General features: G+C 41.4%; 1 protein-coding gene and 1 long non-coding RNA gene across 5 annotated transcripts in view; one reads left to right on the top strand and one right to left on the bottom strand.

The window, feature by feature from the left end:
• Positions 1–26224, bottom strand: part of LOC111090347 — a 73505-nt gene that overhangs the window by 16665 nt on the left and 30616 nt on the right. Inside the window, exon 4 of the long non-coding RNA XR_005371653.1 lies at positions 13794–13913. This is a non-coding gene — a long non-coding RNA (uncharacterized LOC111090347). The remainder of the gene's footprint in view (positions 1–13793; positions 13914–26224) is intronic.
• On the top strand, positions 5393–9725 carry CDKN2AIP (CDKN2A interacting protein). 4 transcript variants are annotated; one of them, XM_038560442.1, is made up of 5 exons: positions 5414–5791; positions 6260–6390; positions 6852–7400; positions 9000–9057; positions 9508–9725. In XM_038560442.1, the coding sequence occupies exons 1-5, from the start codon at positions 5532–5534 to the stop codon at positions 9509–9511; spliced, it is 1002 nt and encodes a 333-aa protein (XP_038416370.1). In that variant the 5' UTR covers positions 5414–5531; the 3' UTR covers positions 9512–9725. The 4 variants fall into 4 exon arrangements, with proteins under 4 accessions (XP_038416372.1, XP_038416370.1, XP_038416371.1 ...); XM_038560443.1 differs by lacking the exon at positions 9000–9057 and having other exon boundaries at positions 5416–5791; XM_038560444.1 differs by lacking the exons at positions 9000–9057; positions 9508–9725 and having other exon boundaries at positions 5393–5791; positions 6260–6359; positions 6852–6995.

Genomic DNA, 26224 nt, shown 5'->3' with positions numbered 1-26224 from the left:
GGTACTAGCATTGGTCTGTGTGACAAATAGAATACAGCAGAATTATGTCACTTCCAAGACTAGATTATACAAGAGTGTAGCTTGAGTCCCAGGATCTCTTGCTCTCTTTAGACCACTTGTTCGAGGAGAAAACTAGCTGCCATGTCAAGCAGCCCTATGAAGAGGAACTAAGGCCTGCCAACAGCCCAGTGTGTGAGCTTGAAAGCTGATCCTCCCACAGCCCAGTCTTCAGATGACCAAAATCCTGGTCAACACCTTGACTGCTACCTCAGAGGAGACCTGAGGTTAGAACACCTGGCTAAGCTGCTCCTAGATGACACTATAGACACCCACATGCTATTTTCAGGTGCTAAATTTTGGAGTAATCTGTTACACAGCAATAGATAATTACTTCACTATCCTGAGAAGGAAATCAGGAGGTTTAACTTTGGTCTCCATCCTACATGCATGTAGAAACAATTTCTCTGTCTATAAGAAAGCCACACATTATTCATTCAGTCACTCAACAATTATTAAATGTCAGATATGCACAGGGTATTTCCAAGCAACATCAGGAAAGTTTGTTTTCAGGAAGACCCTATATAATAACTCTATAAAGGAACATAAGAATTGCTGTAAAAAGATTTTATCACTTAGGCTAAGATGTGGAGGAAAGAAGTCATCCTGATAACAAGAGCTCACACGGGACTATTGTCTTGTGTCCTGTGAGATTGCTTACGACCATCCGTTCTGTAAAATATTTTCTGGTATTTGGTGATCCCTCTTATATGGCTATTATCTCTATTTCCTTGAGTGTAAATTCTTTGACTTCTTTAGTTTATTTTTCCTTGCATGATACCGATCCTACTCAAGTGTTTTATTATTCTCAGGGTGACCACGTGACTCAGACCTACACAATTGGAATATTTCATACCCCTGGCTAGAGTGTTTATTTAAGGAATAAATGGATTCCCAAAAGAACCTCCAGACATTGGCAGGAACTATCAAGAAAGAGTTCTCATGTTGCTGAGCTAGAGAGGATGTAGATGCTGTGGGCTACCGGAACCATCTTACCTCTATGCAGGGAGAGCTTGCCCAAGATTGAGGCTGACACAGAGAAAGCGATGAAGAGGAATAGGCTTCCCGATTATGTTATTTGAGTACCTGGATCCCATGGTTTATTCCCTAGTCTGTCAAAAATACAGGCAATAAATCCCCTTTGTGTTTAAGCAGAAGCCATTTTAAATCATAATTTGTTTTGTCACTTGCAATGAAAATTAATCAAACTAGAATTTGCGAGCCTAAAGAGAAAGTCCCTAATTCTCCACTTCTCCACATCAGTAGATGCCCAAGGGGTCTTTCTAAAACTGAGGTAATTGCTTTGCCATTGAAAAAAGTAGTAAAATCATATCATCTCCTTCATTTACATATTGATTTGGGAAGCTAACCCCCATGAAAGATGTAACTTCATAATCTTATTTAATTCTCAAAGAAGCAAACAAATTCATTGACATTTATTAATGTTAGGGATTACTGTGAACACAAATGTCACAAATCATGCAGGGAAATAGGAACACTTCAGAATTTTCCACCTTTTGTGAAATTACCACTAGCGACTGCATTTTCTCTGAAAGCCAGACTTTGTGAATGCCCAATTATCTACCTTATGGTCTCTCTTCCAGAATTTTCTTTTTTAAGATTATTTATTTACTTGAGAGAGAGAGAGAAAGAGCACAGGCATGAGTGAGGAGGAGAGGGAGAAGCAGACTCCCCACCGAGCAGGGAGTCCAATGCGGGGGCTACATCCTGTGATCCCAGGACCCTGTGATCATGACCTGAGCCAAAGGCCAGGTCTCAGCCACCCAGGTGCCCAATTTTTCCAGGATTTTCTTACATGATATGGATATCTACAGCTGATTGTCTAAAATTAGGAGACTAAGAAATTAAAGATTAAGTATAATATTTAAATGTATGACAGGTGGCCAACAGAAGAATAATAAAAATAGAACAACAATTGGGAAAAGGAAGGGATAGTATAAGTGATAGGATTTATCACCTTTCACATTCAGAGGAATAAATACTTCTTAAAGTTGAAAAATCAAGAAATAGAAACATTAGCACATAACCTAGTTACAAAAATAACCGCCCAAAGAAGCAAAGATAAAAGAGGACATAAATTTGTAAATAAATGCTGTTATTTTAACAGTGGGACTAGGGATGAGAAGGGGGAGAGATTTTTACTTTCCTTTTATGCCTTTTATTTCCCTTTAACTCTTTCATTTCTGTGAGCATGCATACTTTCTAATTTTTAAAAAATTGGCCAGAACTTAAAAGGATCTGTTCATCTAGGCAGCTTGCTCCCTATCTAGAATGTCCATTTCCAGCATCTTCCACTACATGGGCTCCATCTCAGCTTCTCACCTCCAAACTTACAAGCCCACTTTTTTCCCTTGAAAACCGGGGAGGTGTCTCTCCTTCTACCTGAGGTTAATCTACCTGTGTGTAGGATCCCTCTCCCATCCCTTCAGAAATTGTTACCCCTTTTTCCTTCAAACTCTTGCTCTACTGGCTCCTCCCAGTCACAGATGCAGCTGCTCAAGCCTCTCCCACCTTATTCAAACCTGTATGGATGCCATGACCCTGTCCGGCTTCCCCTCTCTTCTCTCCTTCAAACACCAAGTCAAATATCTCCTTTTCCTCCTCCTGAGCTCCAGTGTTGTGTCTCTATCACTCCACCAAAACTACTTGTGTTAAGCTCACCAGTGGTTCCAACCTCAGTCCATTAACAGCAGTATCCTTCTTCCTTGATTTCTCCCCCAGCTACTAATGTAGGGGACCACTGTCTTCTTAAAACATTCTCTTCTTCGGACACCTGGATGGCTCAATGGTTGAGCATCTGCCTTTCGCCCAAGTCGTGATTCCGGGGTCCTGGGATCGAGTCCTGCATCCAGCTCCCCATGGGGAGCCTGCTTCTCCTGCCCATGTCTCTGACTCTCTCTCTGTGTCTCTCATGAATAAACAAAATCTCTATAGAGGCCAGCCCAAGGTGGCTCAGGGCACTAAATGGGCAGGCTTCTCCCAAAGGTCCAGACAGAGCCAACACTTCCCCCTCACCTTCTCCTCCACTCACATTGATTTTTCTAAATTCTCTTCTTGCCTTTTTTCTCAGAATTTCTTCCACAGCCCCCAAAAAAGAATGTGTCTCCATTGGGTGAGAACGATTTTTCCTTTTTTTAATATTTATATTTTTTAAAAGAATTTGAGAGAGAGCTAGAGAGAATGAGTAGGGGGAGGGGCAGAAGGAGGAGCAGGCTCCCCACTGAGCAGGGAGCCTGATGTGGGGGCCCCAGCCCAGGACCCGGGGATCATGACCTGAAGCCAAAGGCAGATGCTTCACCAGCTGAGCCACCCACGTGTCTTTTTTTTTTTTTTAATATATACCATTCTTTTTTTTTTTTTAAGATTTTTAAAATTTATTCATGAGAGACACAGAGAGAGAGAGAGAGAGAGAGACTCAGGCAGAGGAAGACGCAGGCTCCATCCATGCAGGGAGCTGGATCCCAGGACCCCAGGATCAGGACCTGAGCCCAAGGCAGGGGCTCAACCACTGAGCCACCAAGTGTCCCTTTATGCCATTCTTCTTAACTTTGTGGACCATGGTCTATGCCCTGAATCTCTCTATATATGTAAAGTCAACTTTTTTAAGAATGAAAAATACATTTATCTTTTCTTTCTGGCAAGCACCTGGTTCTTGAAAAGTACTCCAGCTTTCAGACCATATTGCTTTTATTGTAATTCTAAAAAATCATTTTGGAATCCGGGCACTATTTGTTCTCAAGGCAATGAAACCTCATAGGTAGAAGGCTACATGGCAAGAAGGAAATGAGAAAATCCTTCGCTTAAAATGCACACATATGATGGAGGTATGTCATCACCGATTCTTTTACTCACCCTTTTCCCCCCACGGCCAAAGACTTCATGAAAGCAAAACCCATAAAATGTCTTGTCTTTTAAATTGTCAGAGTTCCGCAGCCTTTCACCCCTCTTCAAGACTCAGAAATTTTCAATGAAAAGGGGGAAAGAGGGACGCCTGGGCGGCTCAGTGGTTTGGCGCCTGCCTTCGGCCCAGGGTGTGACCCTGGACACCCGGGATCGAGTCCCGCATCGGGATCCCTGCGTGGAGCCTGCTTCTCCCTCCGCCTGTGTCTCTGCCTCTCTCTCTGTGACTATCATAAATAAATAAAAATCTTTAAAAAAAGAAAAGGAGGAAAGAAGAACCAAATGAGAAGCAACATCCTAAGCTTCAAAACTCCTTTGTGCCCGCCTTTTTACCAAGTTTCACTAGGTGCTAACCGGAGAGTGGGCTGTGTTATTTTCACATGATAGATGGTGATCACTCCTGCATGTATATAAATTACGTTAAAGAAAAAAAAATCTTAATCGAGTTTAAGTGGCTTTTTTTTTTTTTTTTTTGGCTTGATCATCCGGATTCGAGCCATTTTCGAACCAAAGTCCACAAACACTGAACGCAAGGAAAATTTCCTTTGTGCCTCGTAATTTGGGATGATTGCACCGCCCCTTACTAAAAGGGATTCATCCCGAAAGCACGTGTCCCTGAGACTGGACGCGTGGCGCTAAGCAAGCCTCCAGGAAGGTCAAGCGTGGACCTCACGCAGCGGAAACGAACGCAAGGAGGGAGAAGACGCTGCAAAAGCCTCCAGGAATGTTGTTGAGCGTGGACATCATGCAATGCAAACGAACGCAAGAGGGAAGAAAACGCTGCAAAACGCTCCAGGAAGGTCAAGCGTGGACGTCACGCAGCGGAAACGGACGCAAGGGGGGAGAAGACGGGGCACGCGGAGAGGCTCGGGGCCGCCCGGGCCGCGGGGCCGGCGCGCGGGAGCCCACTTGCCCAGACGCCGCCCCCCTCCTGCTATTTACACGCAAACCCTTGCACATTCGTAAAACGCCGCGGCGTCCGGGGCCGCCTCCGAAGGCCTCGCCCGTCTACACCCGGGACGGCGCTCGGACGGGATCGAAGAGACGGGGGGCGGGCTCTCGTGCGTTCGGGCCCCGCTCCGTACGCGCGCCGGGGCCGGCGGGGCGCGGGAGGGAGGGAGGCGGCGGGAGCGCGGCGGCGTCACAAAGCCGAAGCCGGGGCGCCCCGGGCAGAGGCGGGAGCGGGAGGCGGGAGCGGGAGGCGCGAGCGCTCGCCTCCCCCTGCGCTCGCCCGCCCCGCCCCCTCCCCTCCCCTCCCTACCCCCCGCCCGGCCGGGGCGCCGCAAAGCGTCCTGGGAGAGCCGGCCCGCGCCGGAAGGACGCGCGGGCGCTCGGCGGCGGCGAGGTTATAAAAGGGAAGGAGCCGGCGGCGGGCGGAAGTGGGCGGTTCGGCGGCCGCGGGCGCTGTTGTGTGGCGTTCGGGCGTCGCGAGGGGCGTTCTCCGGAGGGCCGCGGTGCAGGCCGCGCTGACAGGGCCGCTCGCCGCCCGCGCGCACCCGCCTCTCTTCCCGGCGCAGCGTCTGCTCGCGGCCTCCGCGCCCCGCAGGCCCAACATGGCGCAGGAGGTGTCGGAGTACCTGAGCCAGAACCCGCGGGCGGCCGCCTGGGTGGAGGCGCTGCGCTGCGACGGCGAGACTGACAAACACTGGCGCCACCGCCGGGAGTTCCTGCTCCGCAACGCCGGGGGCCTGGCCCCGACCGGGCCTGACGCGGAGGCAGCTGCCGACGCCGAGAGCGGGAGCCGCCATCGGCAGCTGCAGCAGCTCGTCTCCTTCTCCATGGCCTGGGCGAACCACGTCTTTCTCGGGTGCCGGTGAGTGAGGAAGCGCCCCTGCCCGGCCCTCCCGGTTGTGTCAGCCGCCGCCAGGCCTCAGCGGCGAGGGGAAGGCGGGAAGCGCGGGAAGCCGCGGGACGGGCCGCCCTCTGAGGCCGAGCGGGGCGCCTCAGCCAGAAGCCGCGGCGGCAACAGCCGGCCCCGCGCTGGGCGGGGGGTGGGGGGCGGGGGGCGGGGGGGAGGCCGCTGGGGGCTCGGCCGGCCGCGCGCTCGGGGAGCACCCCGCCCCCCTGCCCCTGGGGCGTGGGTTTCTGGGGTTGCAGGAAACCGAAAGTTCCTGGCGGCTCGTACACTTTTCTTGATCACAACCAGGAAATGCAGTTCCTGTGGCCTGTTTCTGTTTGTTTGTTTGTTTTTGCACACCCAGAGTGGTAGCTTGGGGAAAAAACACTTTTTAAAAGCGTCTTTTTGTTTTTTTTGTTTTTTGTTTTGTTTTTCCTCCTTCAGGTACCCACAAAAAGTTATGGATAAAATACTTAGTATGGCTGAAGGCATCAAAGTGACAGATGCTCCAATCCATACAACAAGAGACGAACTGGTTGCCAAGGTGAAGAAAAGAGGGATATCGAGTAGCAATGGTTAGCAGATCATAGATGTGAACATACATAGGAGTTTAGAACATAAGTTTGATATAATTAGGAATTGTATAATTAATTTTTTTTAACAAGCTAGAATGTATACGATGTTATTAATCAAGTTGGAATGTTAAAGCCTCAATTGTGTGTGTGTGTGTGTGTGTGTGTGTGTTTCAGGCACTGGTTTTGATAGTTAACTTTGACCGCGTTAGATTTCAAGTGTCGAATGTCTATGCCGTTGATTTTGTTTAATATCAGAAATTAAATTCTATTATTCAACACTGTTGTAAGAAATTAATGAAGTTATTCCGCATTTTCTTTCTTAAAGAAATTACTAGTCCTGATTTTTTTTTTTTTTTTTTTTTTGGACTTCTGTCTTTCTTTTGACAAGTATCTGTCTTGTAAATTTTCAGGTGATGCATACGAGCTAGACTTAGTCACATATCTGTTTTCCTTCTTTTTAGAAGGGGTAGAAGAGCCAGCGAAGAAACGACTCCTAGAAGGAAGAAACAATTCTGCAGTTGAGCAAGAGCATGCAAAACTTTCTGCCAAAACAGAACGTGCATCAGCTCAGCAGGAAAACAGCTCAACATGTACGGGGTCATCTGTGAAGCCAGAAAGTGGGAACGCCACTCGAAGCTCTGGCACCTCGAGTCAGAATAGCTCTACAGGTGATGGAGATCGATCTCTTTCCAGCCAAAATAGTAGCAGCATTTCCTCTCAGGTAACAGCGGCAGGGTCTGGAAAAGCTTTGGAATCAGAAGCTCCAGATAAACATGGTTCAGCCTCCATTGTTTCTTCGTTGTTGAAATCCAGTGTGAATAGTCACATGACCCAATCTACTGATTCCAGACAACAAAGTGGATCACCTAAAAAGAGTGCTTTGGAAGGTTCTTCAGTCTCAGCTTCTCAAAGTATCTCGGAGATTGAGGTGCCCTTGTTGGGCTCCTCTGGAAGCTCAGAAGGAGAGCTGCCACTGTTGTCTTCCAAGCCTAGTTCAGAGACAGCTTCAGGTGGGTTAACTTCCAAAACTAGTTCAGAGGCAAGTGTTTCTTCATCTGTTTCTAAAAATACTTCCTCATCAGGCACATCCCTACTAACTCCCAAGAGCAGCACATCGACAAGTACATCTCTGCTGACTTCCAAAAGCACTTCGCAGGTAGCTGCATCACTGTTAGCTTCCAAGAGCAGCTCCCAGACCAGCGGATCTCTGGTTTCCAAAAGCACTTCCTTAGCAAGTGTGTCCCAGCTGGCTTCTAAGAGTAGTTCTCAGACTAGCACATCACAGTTGCCTTCTAAAAGTACTTCACAGTCAAGTGAGAGTTCTGTCAAATTTTCTTGTTGCAAGTTAACCAATGAAGATGTGAAACAGAAACAGCCGTTTTTCAACAGACTGTATAAGACGGTGGCGTGGAAGTTGGTAGCTGTTGGTGGCTTTAGTCCCAATGTGAATCATGGCGAGCTCCTAAACGCAGCTATTGAAGCTCTGAAGGCAACACTGGATGTGTTTTTTGTTCCGCTAAAAGAACTAGCAGATCTGCCTCAAAATAAAAGCTCTCAAGAAAGTATTGTTTGTGAGTTGAGGTGCAAGTCTGTGTATTTGGGCACTGGCTGTGGAAAAAGCAAAGAAAATGCAAAAGCTGTTGCATCAAGAGAAGCACTGAAGTTATTTCTCAAGAAGAAAGTAGTGGTAAAGATATGTAAAAGGAAATACAGAGGCAGTGAAATAGAAGATCTGGTCCTGCTTGATGAAGAGTCAAGGCCGGTAAACTTACCGCCAGCATTAAAACATCCTCAAGAATTATTATAATTCGTCCAGAATACCACTGCATATAATGTCTGGTATTTGAAGAGAAAAACTGGCTTACTTTTGTATAATATGAAACACAGGCTTTCACAAATTTTGTATTGCTTTTTTCCAGTTTTGCAGAAAATTTACATTCTAGTTCTCTTCACACAGTAGAAGTTGTAAATAATTTATGATTGACAGTACATATTCAAAAGTATGCATTAACAGCATACCATTATGCTGTTTTATTTGCTGAAGAAAATACTGTCTTCTATTTTTAATGATCCATTAGGTACGATGTGTAGTTCTGTAGAATCTTAAAACTTTTGTACTTTGAATTTGGTGAAAATGTATTAAGTTGTCTACCATGCTTTTTTTTTTCCCTAGCTGAATAAACCTTCACATCAAAGAAAAGGGGACCATAGTATTTGAATGTCTGAAAGTCTGTGAAGCTTAAGGTTTTAAGAATGTTGCCCATAATGTTGTCTGTTAAAGAATAAAAGAAAAAATAGTTGCCTCAGACTATTTTTATGAGAAGTTGTAAGCATTTTTTAGATATAAAGCAGTATAAAGTACTTAAGGTAATTTTATTCTGAAGTTGTTTAAAATTCACCATGATTTTGACCGCTGCAGATTCTTTAAGTGGGTTAATTTATGTTTGAGGTAAAATACAATTTACACTTTTTTCTTAAAGACATAAATGTGGGTTTCTATATTAAGCATATTTTGTGACTACTATTAACAGATTGATTTGTTTAGATATTAAATGCTTTAAGCTATTTTACCTTTTCAAGAAGTCGTGTTTTTCTTCTCCCGCTCTAAGTCAGAATGAGTTCCTGCAAATGGGCTTCCCACTACTCGTCAGTAGGAATTACAATCAGGTAATTTTTCAGAGCTGATACACAACTTTGTATGGATAGAGAGGTTATAGTCTGTAAATCTAGAACTAGATGGTTTTTTAATTTACAAGTCTAGAAGAACACTGGGAACGGCCACGCACAGCTCTTAGGAGCTTGTTCAGTTGAATTACGTTTGTTAGTAATGAAATGGAATCTGGTGTCTTTTAGGTGATTCTGTTTATTTTGTATATTCTGTTTAATTTTTCTTAAGACTCGCCCAAAATGTTATCTTTATGGCCTTCTGTCTAGCTGCTGCACCTTGAGCAGTAGTGGCAATAATGTTGAGAGAAAAATCAAAGAAATGCCCTAGTTGTATTGGGATAGGAAAATTGAGCATAAGTAACACAATTTTCAGAAGTTACTTCAATTTTACATTCTAGAAATAGACAAGGATGCTTACATACTTGAAATGATCACTTTTCATTTTACCAGATAATCTTCAGTGATTTCGTTTTGAGGATGTGAAATTAGATCCCAAAGTCTACATTCTGTAAGTGGGCTGCCTTTAGATGCGAGAAGCAATAAGATGAATGTCATGAAAGCACTTCTGATTACTTTCCTCAGTCTTGGAATGTGTATTTCGTGGGACAATTGCCAGAAAAGCGAGCCAAATATTACAAAGGACAAATAAATTTCTGTAATGTATCTAATTATGTGGTTTGGCAATTTTCTAAATCGGCTTATTTCAAGTTAGTATAAACATTACTGAAAATATTTTAAATTGTAGTAACTTTTTGATAGGTAGAACTGGAGGAAGTTGCTTAGTGTAAAAATGTTTATAAACAATTATTTGCTATATAGCCTTTGAAAAGCTTATAAAACACTGAATAAAAATGTAAAGCCTCCCTGATAGAAATGCGTATTTTACAATAGTTCAAGATAGTATAGTGCAGAAGAAAACAAGGTTTGGGTAGCAATCTGTTATTCTTGAGATCGAATCTTGGCTCCTTATGGGAATTAAAACCTTTAAACTTCATCCGTAAAATAGGACTAATAGGACTAACGCCCTATACAAAGAGCTGTGAGGATTAAAGGAGATACGTTTAAACTGTCGGGTACAGTGCAATATACCATAGTTCGTTAATTGCTTATGTATGCTCATTGCCTCACAACTTTAGGAGTAGCTATTATTCGGCCCATTTTTCAATTGAAACAAAGTAATTTGGTGAAGGAATGAATACAAGCCCATATCTGATTGCAGAGCACTAGCTCTTGCTTTGTTGTCTTATCTTTCTCATTTCTCTAAATGCTAAAATTTCTGAAAATCCCCCAGACAGTAGTTTTCTACCAGTTTTATTAAGTGACAAAACATCTTCCCAAAACCTCATTTCCTTGGAGTGAGTCCTATCAGGAGCTCTTCTCCTTAATGAATCCTTCTACTTGGTATTTGCATGTCTTGAATATTCTCACCTAGAGAATTAACCCTTACAGAGTGCAACTGAATTTTTTTTAAAGATTTAATTTATTAGGGAGCCGGGGGAGCGGTGGCCGATTGGGGCATGGGGAGAGAAGCAGGCTCCCTGCAGACCCTGATGTGGGGCTTAATCTCAGGACCCTGGGATGACCTGAGTTTAACCAACTGAGCCACCCAAGTGCCCCTGAAATTAGTTTTTAAAGAAAGCTCTGTAGGGGTGCCTGGGGCTCAGATGGTTAAGATTTGCCTTCATGTTGCCTTCTGCTCAGGTCCTAATACCCGGGTCCTGGGATTGGGTGCCCTGAGAAAGGAACCTGCTTCTGGAGTCTGCTTCTCCCTCTCCTGACCTCCCTACCACCACCACCACCCCGTTCCTCCCCCACTGCTCATGCTCTTGCTCACTTTGCACAGAGTAAATAATCAAGATAGGAAATAACTGAATTTCATTTTTTAATCATTGAGGTGAGATGATGTCTTAAAACTGATTTTTCTTGGTGGTGCTAAAAATCAGGATTTTCTTTTAATGGTAAACTTAATTGACTTTGAAGCATGGTGTTATGAATTTTTATCCTAAACTTTAGGATTTTGGGGGCCTGACACTGCTCCCATTGGCTAGGGTAATTGTCATAAGGATATCTGTAATTCTAAGGCCTTTTATATGTATTCTATACATACACACATGTATACACATGTATATAAAATACATAGAAAAAGCCTCCAATTTATGTGTGAAAGGACCATTGTTTTTCTTACCAAGTGCAGCTTTCTTGGGTACACACTTCTGCTAGCTGCTAGCTGTTAGCTGTTTAGATCCTAGTAACAGCAGTGAGAAGGTAACCAAAGCCAGCTTCAACTGGGAACCAGGTCAGTTCTACAATTGTGTCACTGTAGTTTAAGAGGAATTTGGAGTATTTTTCCTCAAAGATTGTGCTAAAGTCTATATTGACTCACTTCACTGGCAAATCTCGGTATCAATTTCGGCCATGACTTTTGAAAAATCCTTAATATAGCTGGTGAATAGAAATGCTCTTTGTAGCTTTTTTACCATTTCAACAAAAATAGAAAGTTGCAGGGGTCGTCAAGCCACTGATTTTCCCACTACTCTACATGAAAGATATTGGTAGAATTTCATGTTTCCCTGGCTTTCTTGGACGCACCTTGGTTGTTAACCAGCTGCAACCATTCCTTTTTACTTTGCTTCCCTTCTTACCAGCTTTAATACCTCTCTACTTTTCTGTTTCTCAAAAGAAAAAAAAATTGAATTATTACCTGTAAATGAATATTAATCTTTAAAGTTTTCTTTATCTGTTCCTTTCCAAAAAGCAAAAAAACCAAAAGCAAAAAAACAAAACAAGAAAGTAGTGGACAAAGTCCCAAACTAAATTGGCTAATTTGGAAAGGGAAAAAAATGTAATGCTGAAAAGGAAGGGTTACATACAGGATGTTCTTAAAAAACTAGAGATTTCATATGCCAGAACTGTAACAGGAAGCAATCACATACCTTTTGTGATTTTTGGAATTTTTATGAGTAGAATCTGAATCCACGTTAGCAGTCATTAGGAAGCAACCGAACTAATCACAACATAAGTGGTAAATACACCAAACTGTTACATAGAAGAGGAATGTATAAAACTTGAAAAGGAATGTAAAGTAACATGCCAAAATGCTAAGAACCACCTAGTGTTTTCCTTACAATTTGTCATGTACATCAGTTTACCACGGCTTAGACATACCGAAATGATAAAACCCTAGTTCTGAACATGTAATCAGTGGTTTTCAAACTTTCCTTTGGCCATATATCCTCAAAGAAAAATAGGAGCCCTGAGTGTATAAAACAGGAGCAGAACTACTTTAGGGACGCCTGGGTCATCGGGCTCCCCATAGGAAGCCTGCTTCTCCCTCTGCCTATGTCTCTGCCTCTTGATGTGTGTGTCTCATAAATAAATAAATTTTTTTAAAAATAACTAGTTCAAGAAGGGTGGCACCCCTGAATTCCTTCAGCACCTCTATGGACCATGAACAGAAGGGGGCTTAACAACTGTAAGGCTCAGTGTAGGTAGCTTACTTCTGCAACAGGTATTAGAAAGTCACCAGTTTACTGCAAAACGGAATTACTCTGTTTTTAAGTAGTATACCATATAGGATTTGTAATTAGTAGGGACTCCAGTAAGCCTTAAAGGACCATCACATAAATTAACATTTTAATAAAACTAAAAATAGCTACCATCTCTTTTTTATTGTGAAATATAATTGTGGAAGTGCACAAAATCCAATAATTATTAGTTGAATGTCCATACCTAGTTTACAAAATAAAACTATCAGTACTGCAAGAACTCCCGTGTGAGTAGCTACCATTTATTTGGGCCTTCGATGTGTTAATTTGCCTGTCTTTTTTCTTTTTTTTTTTTTTTTAAAGTAAGCTTTATGTCCAGCATGGGACTTGAACTCACAACCCTAAGATCAAGAGTCACATGCTCTACTGACTGAGCTAGCCACGTACCCCTACTGAGGCCTTATTTAAGCCTTCCTGAACCCTATGAGGAGGTTGGTATTGTTGATCTTTACAAATGAGACAACTGATGAGCATTTTGAATTGTTTCTCTCAAATCACAGAACTAGTGTTATGTTGAAGCAGGGACTCAAATTCAGGGTTCTCACTGAAGACTAAGCTATGACTTGGTTCTAATCTAGGGCGGTCATTGTGAACGCCAATGAAACATGCGGTACCATGATCTTTGTTTCCTATGTTCCAGAAAGTACTAAGTGTAATCACACTTTGAGGAAAATTTGAGAAACTTTGACTATTTAGGAAGCTTCTAAAGAAGTAAACTTAATTATTTTTTTAAAAGATTTACTTATTCACAAGAGACCGGGAGAGGCAGAGACATAGGCAAAGGAAGAGGGAGAAGCAGGCTCCCCACGGGGATCCCCATGTGGGACTAGATCCCAGGATCCCGGGTTCACAACCACTGAGCCACCCAGGCATCCCTAAAGAAGTAAACTTTAAAGGAAACTGCTCAACTATGTATCTGAAATAATTATTGTAAAATATTTTCTAGCCATTCTATTTGTAGACTTCAAAGGACAATTCACAGAGGCAATGGTATAATCAATGATGTAATCAATGGTTGAAACGAATTATGAATCCTGTCTCATTACCCTTCACCATTTGTATATCATTAAGGGTTTTTTTTGTTGTTTGTTTGTTTTTTGTTTTTTGTTTTTGTATACCAGCTAAAGAAAATTGGTTTTCATGAAATAAGAACTAACAGAGGTCCAGGAAGGCATTTCTAGTTTATCTTACCTGTGTGCACTGACAGTGGGCCACGTTCAACGAGGGAGTTCCCAAATAGTAACCTGTAGTTGTGAAACCAATATGGGATGAAGTATGTACACCTTCTGTCCTTGTCTTTCATCTCGAAATCTTCAATGCAATCAAGAGAAATATGATATAGGTAAAATAAGGACACATTTTGAAAATACTTGTCCTCACCCCCACACACACACCATAATTCACATTCTTTAGCAGTCATTCTACTATTATAACTCCTACAGGGCAGGAAAGGATTATATGACTTTAGGGAAGTCCATACCAGGGGTAGCAAGGTAGATTTTGAGGCAAAGAAGGGTAAAGAAGGGAAACAGGCATGAGACACATGGGTCCTGATCTCTAGTCTATAGCATGACCTTCAGGGGTCAGTAATGCAGCAGTGGGAGTAATGACAGTTTTCATTTACTGAGCCTGCCTTGTTATCCTGACTGTAATCAAAGAACATGTCACTCCTTAGTGAGGTCCAAGAGATCCAAACAAAGAGAAGTACTGAAGGCATCAGGATCTTAAGGCCAGAGCCACAGAGTCATACAACACCAGGGGGCATCATTCACATGGAATGCAGCGGATGTCATTTAATCCAAGGAATGATGTCCCTTGGAGTTGTGGAACAAGGTGGCCCTTTTTGGAATCCCCTGAGATTGCTATATGAGTAAACTTATTTTAAAAATCTTACTTTAGGGTCACCTGGGTGGCTCAGTCACTTAAGCATCCGCCTTTGGCTCAGGTCATGATCCCGGGGTGCTGGGATCGAGCCCCATATTGGGCTCCCTGCTCTGTGGGGAGTCTGCTTCCCCCTCCCTCTGCTCTTGGCATGCAGGTGCTTGCTCTCTCTCTCCCCCACTCTCAAATAAATAAAATCTTTAAAACAAAACAAAACAAAACAAAAAAACCAAACTGTTCTTGGGACTAGTGTATGTTAAAGGTATTTGACCATGCCAGGGGCACTATTTATACATACTTGGTCATGAGTTACTTTGCCCAACACATTCTTGTCTAGCAAGAATTATTCTAAGACAACAGTATAAAATCACATCATATCAGGTGATGCAAGGTTACTTGGGTTATTTATTTTTTTTATTGGAGTTCAATTTGCCAACATATAGCATATCACCCAGTGCTCATCCTGTCAAGTGCCCCCTTCAGTGCCCGTCACCCAGTCCCCCAACCCCCAGCCCACCTCCCTTTCCACTACCTACTTGAGTTATTTTAAGGATTTTTTTTCTCCATTCACAAAGCTTGGGGGCAAGTTAGGAACCAGGAAGATGAAGAATTATGTCAGTTCAGATATGGAATAACAGAGAATGTGCTGTGTTCTCTCCCACAGACACATAATGTCCCTTAATTATCAGGTTTGCTTCTGCACATTCAATGTAAACCTACCACCCATCTCTGTTTCCCTTCGATCTATTTCTTTGCTCCATTAATTCTCTCCTGATTGTTAACTTGGCTGAGGTGAGCTAACATAAATCAGAGATTTTTAAGAGTTTCACTTTCTAAAATCATGGAAGTTAGTACATCCTTCAGAAGTTGGACATCCCATAAATTTCAGTGATGTTGGGTCTGGGAGAAAAGTGAAAGGGAAAATTGCTGACCCCTTTTGATCTCTGTCGGTATAAAGCAAGAGGGGAAAGAGTGGATCATAGAAAATAAGATCAGCTCAAGCAACTTTGTTCCCATCAAATGGACCTATGAATTTTGTGTAGACTTTGGTGCTTCTTTAGAATTTAAAATTCTATCCCATGTAAGGAAATCCATGCCATCATATATCAAAGCAAAGCTTTTCCACTGAGTCTTGACTTATAACAGGAAAACCAAAATAACATTAACAACATATTGATTTTCTACGCCTGCTATAAAAAATTACCAAAACTGTAGTGGCTTAAACTATACAAATCTATAGATTAGAAGTCCAATGTAGGTCTCCAGGGCTCAAATTAAGTTGTTGGCAGCTCCATGTCCCCTTTTGGGAGCTCGGAGGAAGAGTCGGTTTGCCTTTTTCAGTTTCCAGGGGCCGCTTATATTCCTTGCTCTTTAGCCTCTTCCTCTATCTACAGGCTAGAAATAGTGGGTCAAGTCCTCAAATAGCATCACCTTGACCCTGCTTCTGCTATCACATCCTTTTTCCTACCCCTGACATCTCCATCTACTCTCAGAGGGACCTCTGTGATTACATCAGGTTCACATAGATAAATCACCCTATTTTAAGATCATTTGATTAGTTGATCATCTGATCAACTTTATTGATTCCATTTGCAATCTTCATTCGCCTTTGCCATGTAATGTAACATATTCACAAGCTTCAGAGCTTAAGACATAGTAGGACATGATATCCTGGAGGTCTATCATTCTGCCTACCATATAGAGATTCAAATTCACCACCAGCACCACCACCATTTATCTTATGAATGTTGGCTTTTTAACTTCATAAATGACAAGTGTTTACTGCTTTCCTGCTGAGCAGATGCAGAATGGAAAGTGGTGCAGCTTAAAAATGAGTCCCACAGTGCAGCTCAATAAATTGATGTAATTAAAATGGATATTTGTATTTTAAACAATGATCACAAGTCGTTTCTCTGCCATTTAATCCTCGAAGTCTAATAAGGGAACCTCTTTCTACTCCCAGTATCCTTAAGAATGACTTCCTCTTAAGTGTCAGATAAAAGGCGTACAATAATAGCTATAATGGCAAACAAATTGTTGGCAGTTTTTCAAGACTTCTTTGGGGGCTAGTAGAATTATATCTTTGACATAATGAGGCTGGTGGGTGTGGTAAGAGCTATAAAATAAGTGCTCCGTGCCTAATTTCATTTACTTAGTGCCTAACTGATCTCACTAATGTTAAATGTCAAGTCATTGCTGAGCAAGATACATCTTAATTTTTTTAAGATTTATTTATTTATTTCAGAGAGGGAGAAAAAGAGCAGGGAGATGGGCAGAGAGAGAGAGAGGAAGATAAGTGGACTCCCCACTAAGTGACGAGTCCAATGTGGGGCTCGATTCCAGGACTCTGGGATCATGACCTGAGCTAAAATCAAGAGTCAGACACTTAACCAACTGAGCCACCCAGGTGCCCTACATTTTTTTTTCTTTTTTAATATTTTATTTCTAAGTAATCTCTACATCCAATGTGAGCCTCGAACTCACAACCCTGAGATCAAGAGTCGCAAACTTCACTGACTCCAGCCAGGTGCCCCAAATACATCTTAAATTTATAACTCTCAAGTAGAGCTGAACAAATAGCCAAATGGCATATATAGATATTAAAACACATGATTGAACATTCTCTATAGTCATAATGGTTAAATACATCCTAGGCATTTGAAAAACCACGTTGGCTAACTTCAAATACCTAATATTTCATTGCGAGTATTCTAAAGAGGTAAAGGAAAAATGTTCATGAGGAACATGGCAGCACATGTTTTGCTCCAGATAATATGTATACTTCTAAAATCAGAGTTAACTGATTTTTTTAGCAGCAAATTTACAAAACAGAAATTTTGTATGCTTCAAAGAAAGAGTGTCTTTATTTGGAAAGAATATCTGTATTTCATTATTTTACCATCTTCAAGGCATTTTTAAGCTGCCTCTTTTGGAATTGCCTTTGGTTCCAGAAGCATATTCTTCAGAATTGCCCCATTTATTTAGTGGTAGGTAATATTTCTATTTTGTGGATTGATTTTATTTTTACTTTTACTTGAGTTTAGGGTACAAAATGCACTTATCAGATGAGGTCTCAAATTAACTCATTAGTTTTGATAATTCACTACTCCCCACTTAAGGGCTCTTGTGTCAACTGGCTTAACCCAAAAGTTGTCCAATCTTACCATTTCTTGCCATTCAGTTAGGGTTCTTTTGTTTCAAGCTACAGAAATTAATTCTAAAATGGCAAAACAAAAATTATTGAAAGATTACTCATTGAAATGAAAGACAAATTAAACTACCAGATCTCAAGAATGTAGGCAGCAGATGCCTATAAGAGACTCATTTTAGACCTAAAGACACCTGTTGATTGAAAGTGAGGGGATGGAGAAATATCTATCATGCAAATGGATGTCAAAAGAAAGCCAGAGTAGTTAATACTTATTTCAGACAAAATACTCTTTTTTTTTAAGGTTTTATTTATTTATTCATGAGAGACACAGAGAGAGGCAGAGACACAGGTTCCATGCAGGGAACCCGATGTGAGACTCAGTCCCAGGACTCCAGGATCACACCCTGAGCCAAAGGTAGATGCTCAACCACTGAGCCATGCAGGAGTTCCTGGACAAAATAGACTCTAAAACAAAAACTAGCAAGAGACAGAGAAGGACACTACATAATAATAAAGAGGACAATCCAACAAGAAGATATAATGATTGTAAATATTTATCACCCAATATGGGAACACCCAAATACATAATAACAGTTAATAACATAAAATAACTAATCAATAGGGAACTTTCACACCCCACTTATAACAATGTACAAATCATCTTAACAGAACATTAGCCAGGAAACAATGACTTTGAATGACAAACTGGAATAGATGGGTTTATTTATTTATTTATTTAGTTTTAAATATTTTATTTATTTATTCATGAGAGACACAGAGAGAGAGGCAGAGACATAGGCAGAGGGAGAAGCAGGCTCCCTGCAGGAAGCTCAATGTGGGACTTGATCCCAGGACTCCAGGATAACGCCCTGAGCCAAAGGCAGGCGCTTAACTGCTGAGCCACCCAGATGTCCCCAGATGGGTTTAACATATATTCAGAACATTCCATCCTAAAACAACAGAATACATTCTTTTCAAGTACATATGGAACATTCTCCGGAATAGATCACATATAAGGCCACAAAACAAGTCTCGACAAATTCAAAAACATCAAAGTCATACCACGCATCTTTTTAGATCACAATGCTATGAAACTAGAAGTCAGCCACAAGAAAAAATCTGGAAAGACCACAAACACATGAATATTAAATACCATGCTACTACATAATGAATGGGTCAACCAGGAAGTAAAAGAAAAAATAAAAACGTACACTGAAACAAATGAAAATGAAAACAACAAAACAAAGTCAGTTCTAAGAGGGCAGTATATAGCAATACAAGGCTTCCTCACAAAGCAAGGAAAATCTCAAACAACCTAACCTTACACATAAAGGAGCTAGAAAAAGAACAACAAACAAAACCTAAAACCAGCAAAAGGAAGGAAATAATGAACATTAGAGCAGATATAAATGATATACAAGCTAAAAAAAAACAACAACAATAGAACAAATCAATGAAACCAGGACTTGGTTCTTTGAAAAAAATCACTAAAATTGATAAACCTGTAGCCAGGTTTATCAAGACAAAAGAGGACTCAAATAAAATTTCAAATGAGAGAGGAGAAATAATTACCAACACCACAGAAATACAATCATAAGAGAATATTAGGGAGGCGCTGGCTGGCTCAGTCAGTGGAGTGTGCAACTCTCGACCTCAAGGATGTATGTTTGAGCCCCATGCTGGGTGTACAGATTTCTTAAAAATAAAGTCTTTTTAAAAAGTTATGAAAAACTATATGCCAACAAATGGGACAACCTAGAAGAAATGGATTAAATTCCTAGAGACATAAAAACTACCAAAACTGAAACAGGAAGAAATAGAAAATCTGAACAGACCAATAGCAAGCAAAGAAATTGAGCCAGTAATAAAAAAACTCCCAACAAACAAAAGTCTCGGACCAGATGGCTTCACAGGCGAATTCTACCAAACATTTAAAGAATTAATACTGATTCTTCCGAAACAATTCCAAAAAATAGAAACTGAAGGAAAATTTCCAAATTCATTCTATGAAATCAGCATTACCCGGATACCAAAACCAGATAAACACACCACTAAAAAAGAGAACCATAGGCAAGAATCCCTGATGAATATGGATGCGAAAATTCTCAACAAAATACTAGGAAACTGAATTCAATGATACGTTACAAAAATCAACCACCATAGTTAAACGAAACTTATTCCTGGGATGCAAGTGTGGTTCAACAGTCACAAATCAGTGTGATACATCACATCAAGAGAAAGGATAAGAGTCATATGATCATTTCAATAGATACAGAAAAAATACAACATCCATTCATGATAAAAACCCTCAACAAAGTAGGTTTAGAGGGAACATACCTAAACCTAATAAAGGCCATATTTGAAAAACCCACAGCTAACATCCTTAATGGGGGAAAACTGAAAACTTTTCCCCTAAGATCAGGAACAAGACAAGGATGTCCACTCTTACTACTTCTATTCAACATAGTACTGGAGTCCTAGCCACAACAGTTACAACAAAAGGAAATAAAAGACAAATTGGTAAGGAAGAAATAAAAACTTCCATTGTTTGCAGATGAAATGAAACTATATGTAGAAAACCCGAAAGACTCCAACAAAAAGCTGCTAAAACCGATAAACAAATTTAGTAAAGCCACAGAATACAAAATCAATGTACAGCAATTTGCTGCATTTCTATACACCAATAATGAAAATGAATAATGAAGTAGCAAGAAGAAAAATTAACAATCCCATTTACAATTGTACCCCCCAAAATAAGATATCTCAGAATAAACCTAACCAAGGAGGTAAAAGACCTGTACTCTGAAAACTATAAAATGCCAATGAACAAAAATGAAGATGATGCAGAGAAATGAAAAGACGTTCTATACTCATGGATTGGAAGAACAAATATTGGGGGGGGGTTGTTGTTTTAAGATTTTATTTATTTATTCATGAGAGACACAGAGAGAGGAAGAGACATAGGCAGAGGGAAGAAGCAGGCTCCTTGTGAAGAGCCTAATGTGGGACTCCATCCCAGGACTCTGGGATCACATGGAGTGATCATGAGCCAAAGGCAGATGCTCAAGCACTGAGCTACCCAGGTGTCCTGGAAGAACAAATATTTTAAATGTCTATACTATCCAAAGCAATCAGTCTGTACATTTAATGCAATCCTTATCAGGATACCAACAGAATTTTTCACAGAATGAAAATTAACAATCCTAAAATTTTTATGGAACCACAAAAGGGCTCAAATAGCTAAAGCAATCTTGAAAAAGAAAAGCAAAGCTGGAGACATCACAATTCTGGACTTCGAGTTATATTACAAAGCTGTAGTAATCAAAATAGTATGGTACTGGCACAAAAACACATAGGTCAATAGAACACAATAGAAAATCCAGAAATAAACGCACAATTATGTGGTCAATTAATCTCAAAACAGGAAAGAATATGCAACGGGGAAAAAATGGTGTCTTCAACAAATGGTGTTGGGAAAACTGGACAGCTATATGCAAAAGAATGAGACTGGACCACTTTCTTACCATACACAAAAATAAACTCAAAATGGATTAAAGATATAAATGTGAGACCTAAGATCATTAAAATCCTAGAAGAGAACATAGGCAGTAACTTCTTTGACGTCGGCCATAACAACTTCATTCTAGATATGTCTCCCGAGGCAAGGGAAATAAAAGCAAAAATAAACTATTGGGACTTTGTCAACATAAAAAGCTTCTGCACAGTGAAGGAAACAATCAGCAAAACTAAAAAGCAATTTTTGGAATAAGAGAAGATATTTGCAAATGACATATCTGATAAAGGGTTAGAATCTAAAATAAATAATGAATTTATAGAACTTAATACCCCCAAACCCCAAAAATCCAATTAAAAAATGGACAGAAGACATGAACAGACATTTCTCCAAAGAAGTGACACAGATGGCTAACAGACACATGAAAAGATGGTCGTCATCACTTATCATCAGGGAAATGCAAATCAAAACTATAATGAGATACCACCTTGCATCTGTCAGAACGGCCAAAATCAATAGCACAAGAAACAACAGGTGTTGGAGTGGATGTGGAGATAAAGGAAGCCTCCTGCACCACTGGTAGGAATGCAAACTGGTGCAGCCACTGTGGAAAATAGCATGAAGCTTCATCAAAAAGCTAAAAATAGGGGATCCCTGGGTGGCTCAGCGGTTAGCGCCTGCCTTCGGCCCAGGGCGTGATCCTGGAGACCTGGGATCAAGTCCCACATCCGGTTCCCTGTGTGGAGCCTGCCTGTCCCTCTGCCTCTCTCTCTATCTCTCTGTGTGTCTCTCATGAATAAATAAATATTTTTTTTTTAAAAAAGCAAAAAATAGAGGGGTGCCAAGGTGGCTCAGTTGGTTGAAGGTCTGTCTCTTGGTTTTAGCTCAGGCCACGATCTTGGGGTTGTGGGATCAAGCCCTCCATCAGGCTCTGCACTCAGCAGCGAGTCTGCTTGGAGATTCTTTCCCTCTACCCCTCCCCTCACTCATGTGCTCTCTCTCTCTCTCTCTTTCTAGGATAAATAAATGTTTTTTTAAAAAGGGGTGCCTGGGTGGCTCAGTAGTTGAGCATCTGCCTTTGGCTCAGGTCATGATCCTGGAGTCCCAGGATCAAGTCCCACATCAGGCTCCCTGCATGGAGCCTGCTTCTCCCTCTGCCTATGTCTCTGCCTCTCTCTGTGTGTCTCTTGTGAATAAATAAATAAAATCTTTTAAAAAAGTTAATAGAACTATCTTATGATACAGCAATTGCACTACTGGGTTTATCAAAAAAATATAAGAACACTAATTCAAAGGGATACATGCACCCCTATATAGCAGCATTATTTATCATAGCCAAGATTTGGAAGCAGCCAAGTGGTCCATCAGTAGAAGAATGGATAAAGAAGATGTGGTATATATGTATGTGTATATATATATACACACACACAATGGAATATTATTCAGCCATTTGCAATGACATGGATGGAGCCAGAGAGTATTATGCTATGTGAAATAAGTCTGTCAGAGAAAGACAAAATATCATATGATTTCACTAATATGTGGAATTTAAGAAACAAAACAAATAAGCAAAGGGAAGAAAAGGAGAGAGACATATCAAGAAATAGTTTTTTTGGGTGCCTGGCTGTTTCAGTCTGTAAAATAGGTGAATCTTGATCTCAGCGTCATGAGTTTGACTTCCACATTGAGTGTGGAGCCGAGAAGAGGAGAGGAGAGGAGAGGAGAGGAGAGGAGAGGAGAGGAGAGGAGAGGAGAGAGAAGAGAAGAGAAGAGAAGAGAAGAGAAGAGAAGAGAAGAGAAGAGAAGAGAAGAGAAGAGAAGAGAAGAGAAGAGAAGAGGGAAGGTCTCTTAATGAAAGAGAACAAACTGATGGTTAGCAGAGGGGAGGTGGGTTGGGGGATGAGCACTAGCTGGTGTGTGGAAGTGCTGAATCACTATATTGTATACCCCTTAAACTAATATAACACTGTATGTTTACTAACTAGAATTTAAATAAAAACGTTTATTTACTTATTTATTTATTTTTAAATATTTTATTTATTTATTCATGAGAGACACACACACACAAACAGAGAGACAGAGAAAGAGAGAGGCAGAGACACAGGCAGAGGGAGAAGCAGGCTCCATGCAGGGAGCCTGATGTGGGACTCGATGCCAGATCTCCAGAATCAGGCCCTGGGCTGAAGGTGGCGCTAAACTGCTGAGCCACCTGGGCTGCCCTAAAATAAAAACTTAAAAACCACTATGCCGAAAATAAAAATCTAAGTAGCAGAGACAGACAACTTCTCTCTCTCTTTTTAAAAGTAGACTCTACCCCTGGGGGTGGGGGGAGGGGCTTGAACTCACAACAATGAGATTGAGAGTCACATGCTCTATTAACTGAGCCAGCCAGGTGCCCCAGAGACAATTTCATCAAGGTACTGTCATCAAAACAATCCAGTTCCAACCATTCTATGTTCTGTAATTTAACTCAAGCTTCGGGTTCTCAGGAAAGAAAATCCAAATTGCTAAACTTAGGTTACATGTCTGTCTCATGGGGTGCAGGTGGAGGTGCATGAATAATTTACTGACCAATATTAACAGCAGTTTTGGCTCCATGAAGGTCCAGACCTAGATACCACTTGGATAAATCAGAACTTACTTTTTTAAAGGATATAGAATGAAGTCAGCACAGTCGGGATACTCTGCAGAAAGATCAACAATATTCTCCAAAGACAAAGAGAAGTTGAAACTTCTGGACCCAGACCCTCAAAAGATAATGTGGTGAGTTGGCAAGGGTCACATCAGACCTTCTGAGAGCTCAGTTGCACCCCTCAGGCCCACATTTCAGAGGCTAGAAGTCTGAGAGACAGCCTGTCTAATATGTTGAAGGCTGTTGGATCCACACCAAATGCACCCCATGGTAGAGTTAGGTTCTGTGCACTGTGATTTCTAGGGTTCAATATATAGTGCTTTTAGGTCTGGAAAAACTTCACCTCTTGCTCTTAGCTTTTGCAAGATAGCATGGCTTGAGCCAAGAACATACTCAAATTCAATGCTGTAGGAGCAGAACAAAGTCCGTGATAGCTCCTGGACCAGCTAAAGGGGCAATCCTGAGCCAGGCCCTTGAAAGACATCCCCTTGAGACCACAGGGCTGGGCGTGGGTGCAGGCAGGGGTGGTGCAGTGGTGGTGGCAGGAGATGACTGTTCCTTCAAGTTCTCTCTGCCTCAGGGATCATTCTCCAGAGGGATGTTTTAATTATAAAAAGGGAAAGATGTGCTCGCCAAAACAGAGGTCCTGTAGAGTGACTTATATGAATGATTAGTTGTCGGGATCTCCAACGCGTGCCTCCCGTGCCCCACTCCCTAAGGAGCTAGTCGTTAAACCTACCAAGCTACCCAGGTCCTGGAGCACACGCTGTCCCCATTCTCAAAGTCTTTTTTCTCTGAAAGTACCTCAAGCAATCATACCCTCGAAAGAAAAGTAGGCAAGGGATTTGCCTCAGAAACTCCCCCCTAAAACTGATCAGAATGGGGTGGCGCAGGTGCTTTCCCACAATGGATTCACCTCAGTCTGGTTACTGTGGTTTCCTTTCTCCTGGATTTCAAACTACTGTCACATACAGGGGAAGCAGCTCTCTGCTGCTACCCTAATTTTTTGGTTATCACTGGCTTCACGAAGAAGCTGTTCTCACCAAGATGATCTCCAATGTTTTATTCCATTCCAACAGCTAAGAGGTGGCAACCACAGACACAGCACATGCTCTTAAATCTGATATAATCTGTAAAAGGAATAAATTATTCAATCTTCTCTGTTTTATCAGTAAAAAGTACTCGTGGTGGATCTCACAACCAAAGGATAGCACACTAATAGCAAGTGCTGCTTCCTCTGGAGAGGACAGAGCCAGCCCCATAGGACTGTACTTTCAGACAAACTCCATGCAGAGAGAGTCTGATACCAGTCTAGTTCTTTAGTGTTTTCCACCTTCCATGAGAAAGTCTTTGTATTGAACACAATGCCCTGTCTTCAGGAACTGTTGAGAATACTTAGCAGGCAATTCTGGAACGTTAACGAGGCACATGACACACTGCACATCCTAACTAAGCACAAAGTGACTGCTGCTTTTTAGCACTATCCTAACATCAGGCATACTCACCCATGTCATCCAAAATACTTAACCTTCCTCAAAGGGGATTTTTTGGTCAATTTTATTATGTTTTTTAATAAACATAGTTGAATTTAAATTCATCTTGGCAACATATAGTACAACACTGAGTGTTCATCACATTACGTGCCCTCCTTAATGCCCATCACCCAGTTACCCCATCCCCCCACCCACCTTCTCTTCTGCAACCCTTTGTTTCCCAGAGTCGAGTCTCTCCTGGTTTGTTTTCCTCTCTAATTTTTCCTCACTCAGCTCCCTGCCCCATTACCCTATTGTCTGCTGTACTACTTCTTATATTCCTCATATGAGTGAAACCATATGATAATTGTCTTTCTCTGATTGACTTATTTCACTCAGCATAGTATCCTTCAGTTTCATACACATTGATGTAAATGGTAGATATTCATCCATCTATCCATTCATCTGTCGAAGGCCATCTTGTCTACCTCCACAGTTTGGCTATTGTGGACATTGCTGCCTTGAGCATTGGGGTGCAGATGTCCCATCATTTCACTCTATCTATATCTTTGGGGTAAATACCTTAGCAATTGCTGGGTCATAGGGTAGCTCTATTTTCAACTTCTTGAGGAACCTCTACACTGTTTTTCAGAGTGGCTGCACCAGTTTGCATTCCCAAGAGTGGAAGAGGGTTTCCCTTTTTTCACATCCTTGACAACATTTATTGCTGCCTGACTTGTTAATTTTAGCCATTCTGACTGGTGTGAGGTGGTATCTCATTGTAGTTTTGATCTGTATTTCCAGAGGGGATTTTCATACCTAAAACCTAGCAGCTTGAGGAGCCCTGAGGTAGACAGCAGGCATATTTGACCCTGTGAGTAATATTATGAGCCCACAAATGTCAGTCTAAGACTCTTCTGCAAATAAGTTAAGAAATCTGGTAGCATAAATAATACTGTTTTGTATTTTAAA

The sequence above is a fragment of the Canis lupus genome, chromosome 16, assembly GCF_011100685.1.
Source record: "Canis lupus familiaris isolate Mischka breed German Shepherd chromosome 16, alternate assembly UU_Cfam_GSD_1.0, whole genome shotgun sequence".
NCBI classification, from domain to species: Eukaryota; Metazoa; Chordata; class Mammalia; order Carnivora; family Canidae; genus Canis; species Canis lupus.
Note: the sequence above shows the minus strand (reverse complement) of the source record. Positions and strands in the feature narration are given on the sequence as shown.